A 9,872-nucleotide genomic window follows, 5' to 3' on the forward strand; every position below is an offset into this window, starting at 1 on the left:
TAAAAAACCGACAACCGTTCCCCTGCAAGTCAGAACCGTACAAAATTAGTACCGGGACTTGCAGTATTTTGGAAAGATGATTTGTCTTGAAGAATGGATTAGAATTGGATTTCAAGTTCAGGCCTTGATTGGGTCAGATGATAGCTGACTGCTTCTCGCTTTGCGAATGCTTTCAGAATTAGCACTTCACACCAAGACCAAACAATTTCAACGATTCGGAACTCCGGTCGATTAGTTTTTGGAATTGTTTGCTTGTAAATTACGGAAGGAATGATAGGGATAGCAGATTTTGTACATATTTATTTATTTATTTGTTTATTTATTTATTTATTAATTAATTTATTTATTTGTTCATAAACTTATTCATTTCCCGTTTATTATTGTTATCGGTGTTAGGTTAGTAAAAAAAATTGTTGTCAATTTTTTTTTCCACTCGGTGTGGGCGAGATTGTAACCTGTGCGGTTGCAATTTCAGCATCGAGTGGAAATTTACCTAATTTTGGTACTACCGCGGGAGAGTGTATGAGTAAAAATTACCCTCATTTAAACACCCCCGCAGCAGCGTGTACCCAACATGACAACTGTCACCACTTGCGCTGAATATCGTTCACATAAGTTTGTTTATTTTCGTTTAAATTCGTTCGTTTTTCCGTTTGTGAACGATATTGTCGCGTTAGATAGGTTCGATAATTTTTATGTCATGTTTGTAGAATAATTGTTAGGGATAGATAGGCCGGTATTTTCCTCTAGCTGCGAAAAAGTGGTGCTAAATTAAGTCTCGGCGGGTTTGTTGTGGTCGGCAGCCATCGCGGGATAGTTGTTTAGCCTCGACCACGGTGAGACACGCGTCGTGTTGTTTACGTTTCTGTGCGCGTTTTTTTTAACTGTTAAATTTTTACAGTTTTGTCTCGAAAAAAAGCGAAGGTTGTGCCGCTTTGTATTGTGTAAGTTCAACGAAGGTTGTTCCGTTGGCCCGTGGATCGTGTGCTGCTGGTGTGTGTTGCTCGCCGAATTGGTAAGCAGTGTTCGCTACCCGGGCTAATCGACAAGGAGCGGAAAACCACTTCACCGAAGTCTGCTGTAGGAGTTTTAAACACTACCCCGCCGGAGTTCGTTGCAGCAGGAGCTGTTGGGAACGGCCATTCCGACAACGAAAAGCAACGTCCCCGCAGCACCCCCACCACCGACAGCAAGAGGAAATTAGGAATAAAAAGCGATAAGTTTTTATTTTGTTTATTTATTTTGTTTTCCTTTTGTGTTCTAGTGAAAGTCCGAAATCCGATAGAGGTACACGTCGCCCTGTAAAAGAGGGTCTGCCGGGCAAAAAATGATATCTGCAGCTGAAAAACAAAAACATGATTTTGCAAAAAATAAAGAAATCGCCACTAACAATCTTTATATTCAAAACAATATCACGACTATTCCACGAACGATTATCAGAATATAAATCAATATAAATATACCATTCATGAAATGATACCTGAACAACTGGAAACTACTGCAAAATAACATATTTATACTATTTGAAGAATAGTTTTAGTACAAAATTTTGAATTATTAGTTTACCATATCATGTATAATATCGAAAAATATATGTTCGGGAAAATCGCTGTTTTTGAATGGTAACCATACCTAACGCTTAGTTCACCAAATGGTTATTTCTCAGTTTACTATGAACTAGATGGTCAAAACTGAAGCTGATATGGTATGTAAATGGTTATATGACTGTTTTATAAATGGTTAAGATACTATACGGGAAACAATTCGTGTATGGTATTTGTTTATGCGGGTTTCTAGCGTATGAAAAGTCATGCGATATATACTGCTTTTCTCTTTGCGTATCTCTTTATAACACGGTTTCTAATTTTACCGAGCATGCAAACAAATATCAGCAACATCGTCAACGCGAATTGGCATCCCTATACCGAGTAACAGTGAATAACTAGCGGATTTCTTTATTCCACTGTGGGCGGGCAAAACTGCCGAGGAATAATGAAACGTCATCGCCATTTAAGATGCAAGTAAGAAAGAGATGCCAGATAATTGTTTACGAACTTGGCACGTGCGGTGGTGGGTTGAAGCTGACAAATTTTACAGTGCGCTTTGGGCATCACGGCAGGTCAAAACTGGGTCAAAATCGAGCGAATAAAGAAGGGTTTTGACAGCAGTCAGTGCGCTTCCAGGTCAAAACGAGGTGCGCTGGTGGAATAAAGAAATTCGCTAACAATGAACTCATGTCCTGGGCTCAAACTCATTTGTGCCCAGTGTCAGCTGTCAGAAAAATGTGTATGAAAAGTGGCGGTGATATGCTATCTCGTTTACACATATACATACGTTGATATGTTTGCCCTTGAAAGATGGCGCGATGCCATTGGGCTGGATTTTACCTTGAAAAACATTGTCAGTGACTTCTAACTGCCTGAATGCTTGCAGTTATTTGACTCGCAGAGCCCATTAAACATGGCAGAGTGATTTTTCTTATAATTTTTAGATAGAACCATTTGAAAAACATATGTACAACATATATCAGTCAGGAACTGAAATTTTTACTGGAAAGCGGGATTCATGACGAAAGTTTAAATGAAAAAAAATCCTTGATATCTTATCGGGGAGCTGAGATATTGACATTTTCACATTTGATGGAAAATTTTATTTTGGGAGTTAAAAAATAAAAATGTTTAGAAAACAAATACATTTTTGGATCTAATTAAAAAATAAATCTTCTATCTCACACTCTGGTGGAATAATCACATACACTCGGGTAACTGGACTAGGTAATTTCATAAAACTCACCTTATGAAACAGCAAAGTTATGAAAAACTGGCAATTTATACGGCAACTTTGACTTACATACACTGCCTATGATTTTGTTTACACCACACCAACATCTGATTTTCTTCCGTCATATATTGGATTTCCATTGCCACACCTTATGAAATTCATCAGTATTTGTGTGAAAAAATCATGATAAAGACATATGAAAAAGTGAAAATGGCGCCTACCAAAAATAAATTTTCGACGTTATTTTTCAAACGCGTTTTTCTCGAAATGATTTTTGAGTTGTGACAGTGTTGCACGAAACCGACGATATGAAAGTTCTCTCCAGGGAATTGTAATTAGGCGATATTGTCAGGAATGGACAGAGGCTCGGTATAGTAGAGCAGTAAGCTTGGAAAGGTAAAACTTACACACAAGCACGGACAAGATTGATAAGCGTATCATAAGTCAACAGTGATACTACCAATAATATGAAATGCGGAGTACAGAAAACACCTAAGCAAAGTCACAATAGACCTAATCTCTGGTCGCAGTGATGAGTCCACACAGAAAAAAAAAGCTGGTGCGAAATATGTTCAAAAGCAGATGAGCTAAAAAGTGTATGTATAATCAAACCGTTTTCCTATTTTTTAGAACACACCACACGATCATGATGTAAAATTTGGAATTTTTATTGATCAGCCGAGCTGCAGTGAGCAAGCATATCAGGATTTCGAGGTTCTCTAAATTTTCTGCAGAAGTACTATAAATAACATTGTCTTTCACTTAAGGGTTGAGCACCTTGACTTTTGCAGCATCGAGCAGCATTCAGTTCCTCTTCTTCAATCAATTCGCAACCAAATCTTCTCCACTTGTTAGTAGGTTTGAGAAAGACTAAAAAATAAATGAAATTGCGCTGTCATTCATAAACAAACATGCACGGTGAAACAGAACTAGCGAACATTATGCTTTTTAAACAAAACAAAAATTTGTCATTTATTTTATCTTAAGCAAATCTTAACCAAAAAAAAGGGATCGTAGAACAATGAACGAATAGGTCGTCCCCTTAATGCTAGAACTAGATAACTCGGAATTCGACGTTTCAAGAGAAAAGAGTTTGAAAATTTGACCTATTCTGGTGATGACGATTCAAATGCAATTTTTAAAGGTTCAGATTTTATGAAACGCATCCATATCATTTCAGACCTATTATAGAAACAAAAAAATCAACAAATTACTGAGTTATTTAGTTATATCACAAAATAAACTTGTTTTACGTTGAGATATCTAGTTTTTTAATTGATGAATAACACTTTTCTTGTAATCGTATTTCAACGTGTTTTGGATATGTTATAGAGCTCGACGCGATAAATATAATGGCATACTTAACTCAAAATCGACAAATTTCGAGTTATCTAGTTCTAGCATTAAGGGGACGAGGTGGTATAGGTATGTGTCTCCTTTATTTATTTTTTTTGAGTTAAAATGTGATATCACACTCAAGAAGACCCACCCTCACTTACAAAACTTACAAAAGTTCACATCAATGGACAACGTAATTCTAATTCCCTAAAAAAAAAAACATCCTCCCCCATGTGTCACAAAATGTCACAATAATCGAGCTCCCTATGGGGAAATAACATTTTTCTATATAACAAACAAAAGAGAATACAGAAGAAAACAAGTGCTTAAATTCGGAACATATAATGTTAAAGTGAATAAAATTTATATCATTTTAAAAAGCTGTGTTTTCTGAGCAAAACGTGATTTAAAAAAAAATGGTATATAAAAACTTTGGTCCTTTAACTTTCAAAAAGTAGCAAAAAGTCGGAGTGTCTTCGGTAAAGTTGTAGATAATTATTGTCCTTCTAAAAGGTTTTGAAAACGAGGAGCTTTTTAAGATAATTATTTTCAGTTTTTCTTCACCGATCAAACTGTTTTGGCTCTAAAAATATTTTTATCATCAATAACCTTCGCAACATGGCATTTTTCAATAGCATCTCAAAAATGAGTCGTATTTCAAAAAATGAAACCAATAGCATTAAATGGCATCTTTCGCTCATATAAACGTCTTAAATAGTCCATTAAGGTGAATCGGGACGTGGTCGCGATCAACTCGAATTTTGCAATCTAATTTTTCTTGATTTATGAAGACTACGTACATGAAACTTTGATCAATTGTTTTCACAACTGTTGCATGCCTGAAGTAGCAATTTGAGTGCTGTTTATTGAGTGGAAGCCGAATTTTTTACGCTCAAACTACAAAAGTAAAAAGAACTTTAACCTCAAAATTGTATAGGAAAAGGCCACAATCCCGTTTCACCTTAAATTAGTTGCCCTTTTTGTGAAATTACACTACAGCTAAACAACCCAATTATGTGTTTTGTTGCCTTTGCTTATTTCACCCTAATCACGTCTTACTCCAGATTTCCATTTTCCTTTCAATTCTACATTCTGAATCATCCTGAATATGCGCTAAGCGCTGATGATAATCGTGAGTTCAAGAAAATCCCGACCAAAACAGAAGACGCAAAAACTAACTCTCGCCTTTTTTTTAGTTCTTATTTACGTTGCGTATTGAAGTTTTTATGAATTTAACATGTTGAAGACGGTAAAAATCATAGGGTTACAGCGAGCGTATTTTGCTAGTGCTTCTCCAAGTGCAAGTTTTGCCAATAACCGTTCACCTGTTATCACAGCCAAAAAGATCCAGTTCAATTTATTCGCAGATGAGCTACGCGTGGCCAGTGGACAAAATACAAAGTTTGGAAAACTAAAACTAGTGTCGGACGGTTGGCGGCATAGGAAATCGGCTGGTGACTTTTTCATTCTGCACCCGGTTAAGGAAGCATTTCAAGCTCACGCCTTAAGTAATGTGTCGTTCACGCAACTGAGCGTTCGTCAGCAGTTGATAGCAAATCTAAAGACGAATGGTGTTCTGGATCCGACCGCTTATCAGGCAGAAGGAATTCCTGCTGTGCTGAACGGAGACCATGTGCTGTTGGCTGCTGAAACGGGCTGCGGAAAGACGTACACATATTTGATTCCAATAATGGAACAACTCTTACAAAGGAAACTTCACGAAAGGCAAAGAGAATTTAACTCTCCCTTAGTGTTGATTTTAACCCCGGGCAGAGAACTGGCGCAGCAAATCGGACGGGTAGCTGAGAGTTTGGTTGAAGGAACTGGAATAAAAACCAGAATTTTGTTAGGCGGTCGAACGAAACAGCAAATGATGAATCCGCATTTCGAAGATATTGATATTCTTGTCTCGAGCTTTGGCGCCTTAAGTAAGCTTATTTCATGTGGAATATATAAAACTGACCAAGTACGATGGGTAGTGCTAGATGAAGCCGACACACTTCTTGATGATAGTTTCAACTCTAAACTTTTGCATCTTATGAAGAGGTTTCCATTCCATAAGAACCATTTATACGATCTTGGGGAGAATATTCAAGGAACACAGTTAGTATTGGCGGCAGCTACGATGCCTTCCAATATGACGGAATTGCTCGGACAAATATTGAACGTTGAAACTATGGAGGAAGTAGTTAGTCCAAATCTGCATAGGCTTATGTCTCATGTTACACAACGGTTTCTTAGAGTGAAAAAAACTGAGCGGGCAAACATTTTGTTTGATTTAGTGCAAAAAGATACGAAACGTCGGCGCCCTACAATAATTTTTAGCAACAAAACTCCGACGTGTGACTTCATTTCGATGTACCTGAATGAAGCTAATTTTCCTTGCGTGAATCTACATGGCGACATGTTACTGAAGCTTCGCCTGGGCCAGTTCGAAAAGTTCCAACAAGGAGAAATTAATGTCCTCTCAACTACGGACGTTGCTAGCCGCGGACTAGACACGACCCGAGCAGCCCACGTGATTAACTTCGATTTTCCTCTGTACATGGCCGACTATATTCACCGAATAGGACGCATTGGACGTGTCGGAAGTCGGGGAAATTGTTTAGTAACGAATTTGGTTTCAAGCCAGGCGGAAATCGGTGCCGTTCAAAGGATCGAGCATTCGGCACGGACTGACCATCCGTTAGCCAATGTGGATGCGAACGTGAAAGGCATCATCAGGAGGCGAATTAAGCGAAGTTTAGGAATTGAGGAATGATAAATTGGAATGGTTAATAAAGCTTTAGGTATTCCTTTGTATGATTTCTTTGTTCTGCTACAGTAAGGCCTCCAGAAAGAAAAATCATCAGTTTTTTTTTACTACGCCGTATCAGTAAGAATTTACCTGGCTTCCACCATAAGGTTTCCGCAGGGTTTGATAAAGCAAACGTTATTATTCACATCGAGATCAGTAGTTTTGGTGAATTGGGCACTGTTGTAAAACTGCATACGTATTCTACACAAATTTTATATATTTCAGAACATTTCAAAATCAAGCTAAAAATAACTGATAAAGGGGGTTATGAAGCAAACTTAATCATACACTTTTCTAGAACTCTTGAACATGGTCGCTTCATATGGTGCTTCAAATGCAATATCGTTTCACGTAAACCCGTTCTCTTGGTTAAAGCAACATAAATGCTACACATCTGAAGGAAGTACCGCCAGTCAACATTCTGATTCAACATTGATACATTTAGCGACTTATTCACCTTCATTTTGTGGGGGAAAACTCAGTCGGGATCAAAATTCGGCAGTGCATCTCTCGAATTAACGGCACAGTATATGCAACGCATTCATCCCATCCGGGTGACCTCCAAGCTGACTCTCGAGTTTCCTTACGAGTTAGAAGGTCCTTGTAACCTGAAAAAAAAAATATTTTTAGGTGAAATCAATATAAGAGAATATACAAGACTTACACCAAATGTGATGCACATTGTACAGACGACCAATCTGGGAAAAGAAACCAGCAAACGCTTCATCATTGTTCTGGCGGTAGTTGATCGCTCGGGCCCAATTGTTGCCCCACTCGATCATAGTGCCTGGTTTCAATCGGTAGGAGCGAATTTCGTAGATGTTCTTATCCTTCCGCAAAGCCAACTGAGGCCAATAGCTAAACGCCAGAAGATATTGCAGATGACGAGAGCGTAGAAACGTACCTCGTTCTTGAGTTAATTTGACATAGTCCTACACCGAAGAGAATAAGAAAAGTAGTGAATAATGAAATATCAAACATTTCTTCTTATATCTGAACTCACTGGATCATTATGCAGGGTCTTCTTACTCTGATCGACCATTTCAAAACCACCGGTATAGCGCCAAAGGTGCAGACACTGATCCAAATCACCCACGTCAACACTCCATGAACCGATTAGTTCAATTGTAAGATTTTTCTTAGATGATACGATTTCTAAAGACTTTTTGCTGCAATAAAAAAATGTATTATGAAAACGTTTGCCACTTAGATTTTCTAAGTCTCATTTTTAGTAAATATTTTTTAGGCTTTTTTCAAAAGTTTTTGCGCTGCGAATTTGAATACAAGCTGGGCCGGATTTAGACGGTGGGGGGCCCGGGGCAAATTTGTTTGTGAGGCCCTCTTTTCTTAAAACATTCAGAGGTAACGTTCTGGGAGGTGACGAGCAAAAAAAAAAGGTCGGCCCAGGACTAGGGGAGCCCCCTTGAATCGGGAGGCCTGGGGCATTTGCCCCTTTTGCCCCCCCTCAAATCCGGGCCTGAATACAAGGCATAAATTAATAAAAAAAATGCATTGTGTGACGCTACTTGCGGTTCGATAATTGTTATGCATGTGCATAGCAAATCCACAATTCAATTCGTTTAACAGTGACGGCGCCGTCACCATCACTGATAAGATAACGGCTTATTTTGCAACCTTCTAGTACGTACTAATAAACTGAATGTGGGATTATGCTTCTAAACAGCTCCCTTTTACTTACTAATTATCCAGATACTGTCCAACCGAATCCGGCCGTATATTGTGCGTGTGAAGTTCGTAGATAATCTCTTTGTCACTGAGCATCCGACTGTGGGATTCCTTGGTCGGCTCAATCTTGCGGACCAGCAATTTGCTAAGCCACGATTCCGAACCATCGCGAGCAAGGGCCGAGCTTGTAGCGAACGTCCTTCATGTGTAGAAAAAGAAAACAAAAGATAGCAACGTTAATACGCAAAATACGTTTCTCATTCGAAAATTGGACAAAACTTCAAAAGAAAGATTTTTGTTGGCCCAAGTTCCTTAATTGGTTACATTTAAATTCTAGAAGTAGAGAAAAAAGTGCTAGTGGAATATTACCTAACCGGCAGATGAAATGCTTTTCCAAAGCGCAACGATACAAAGGTCATTGTAGATAGTTACAGTTGTTGTTGGATTACTTTTGGCTTCGATGATTGGTAGAAGTACAAAACGGTTTCTTGACCGGGCCACAGGTGTACAAACACTCAATATAAATTCGTTGAAGTTATGATTAATGTAAAGGTGGTTTATAATCTTTTGGGTTTGTCTGAAGCCGAACTAACGAACCTTGATCAGCCACGAAACAAATGAAGCACAAAAATGATAATAAATTGGAGAAGGTAGAAAATAACCTAACAAAAATTTGACGTTTTTCTTTGTACACAGACAGAGCAATGCTGAAGGGGTTTTAAGGGCTGGGTTCAAAGGTTCAAACATACAGTTTTTGCCCCACATTCGCCCTGACGGAAGTAAATTATCTTGTTCACACGCATTGAACTGCCCGATGCGAATTGTATGGAAAATTGGGTTGTTTTGCTATTCACGGATTTCTGATTTTTATATATCATCTGAAAGAGTGTAATTTTCTGAGCAAAACATGATTTTTTAAAACTTTATATCATCATTCTTCGATTTTTAAATGAAGAATAAAAATTCGCTCTAAATCGCTACAATGACCGTTGGTATATGGGCGAACTGTCATTGTAGCGATTTCGAGCAGCTTTAAATCGTGATTTAAAAAGCGAAGGATAATGATAGAAAATTTTTGAAAATCACGTTTTGCTTAGAAAATGCAGTTTTTTCAGATGACATAAAAAACTGATATAGCTAAACAACCCAATTACCAAAATGGTTGTTATAACATTCACCCTAGAAGAAATTTCTATCCTTTGCACTCATATAGAATAAACAAATTGAAGGTGGCAGCATCGTAGCTCCGTGAGTGCGAGATTTCATTAAC

At 38.1% G+C, this 9,872-nt stretch overlaps 2 protein-coding genes across 3 annotated transcripts; one reads left to right on the forward strand and one right to left on the reverse strand.

Moving 5' to 3' along the window:
• Positions 1–5,207: 5,207 nt before the first annotated feature.
• On the forward strand, positions 5,208–6,919 carry LOC129731593 (probable ATP-dependent RNA helicase DDX28). Its single transcript, XM_055691702.1, has 2 exons — positions 5,208–5,251; positions 5,316–6,919. The coding sequence occupies exon 2, from the start codon at positions 5,357–5,359 to the stop codon at positions 6,878–6,880; it is 1,524 nt and encodes a 507-aa protein (XP_055547677.1). The 5' UTR covers positions 5,208–5,251; positions 5,316–5,356; the 3' UTR covers positions 6,881–6,919.
• A 194-nt stretch (positions 6,920–7,113) lies between these two features.
• LOC129731594 (protein NipSnap) lies at positions 7,114–9,268 on the reverse strand. Of its 2 annotated transcripts, XM_055691704.1 has the most exons (6): positions 8,972–9,268; positions 8,616–8,801; positions 7,920–8,085; positions 7,581–7,848; positions 7,374–7,524; positions 7,114–7,310 (listed from the first exon to the last, which is right to left on the reverse strand). In XM_055691704.1, the coding sequence occupies exons 1-5, from the start codon at positions 9,019–9,021 to the stop codon at positions 7,376–7,378; spliced, it is 819 nt and encodes a 272-aa protein (XP_055547679.1). In that variant the 5' UTR covers positions 9,022–9,268; the 3' UTR covers positions 7,114–7,310; positions 7,374–7,375. The 2 variants fall into 2 exon arrangements, with proteins under 2 accessions (XP_055547679.1, XP_055547678.1); XM_055691703.1 differs by having other exon boundaries at positions 7,114–7,524.
• Between the last annotated feature and the right edge of the window lie 604 nt (positions 9,269–9,872).

Source organism: Wyeomyia smithii, chromosome 3 (assembly GCF_029784165.1).
Source record: "Wyeomyia smithii strain HCP4-BCI-WySm-NY-G18 chromosome 3, ASM2978416v1, whole genome shotgun sequence".
Taxonomy (NCBI): Eukaryota; Metazoa; Arthropoda; class Insecta; order Diptera; family Culicidae; genus Wyeomyia; species Wyeomyia smithii.

What these genes read in the sequence shown, in the direction of transcription:
- LOC129731594 (XM_055691704.1), bottom strand. Translation starts at nt 9,021, where the DNA reads ATGACCTTTGTATCGTTGCGCTTTGGAAAAGCATTTCATCTGCCGGTT. An exon ending in GGACAGTATCTGGATAATTA is followed by an intron (nt 8,086 to 8,615) that starts GTAAGTAAAAGG and finishes TTTTTATTGCAG; the next exon opens with CAAAAAGTCTTTAGAAATCG. An exon ending in CAATGTGCATCACATTTGGT is followed by an intron (nt 7,525 to 7,580) that starts GTAAGTCTTGTA and finishes TTTTTTTTTCAG; the next exon opens with GTTACAAGGACCTTCTAACT.
- LOC129731593 (XM_055691702.1), top strand. Translation starts at nt 5,357, where the DNA reads ATGTTGAAGACGGTAAAAATCATAGGGTTACAGCGAGCGTATTTTGCT.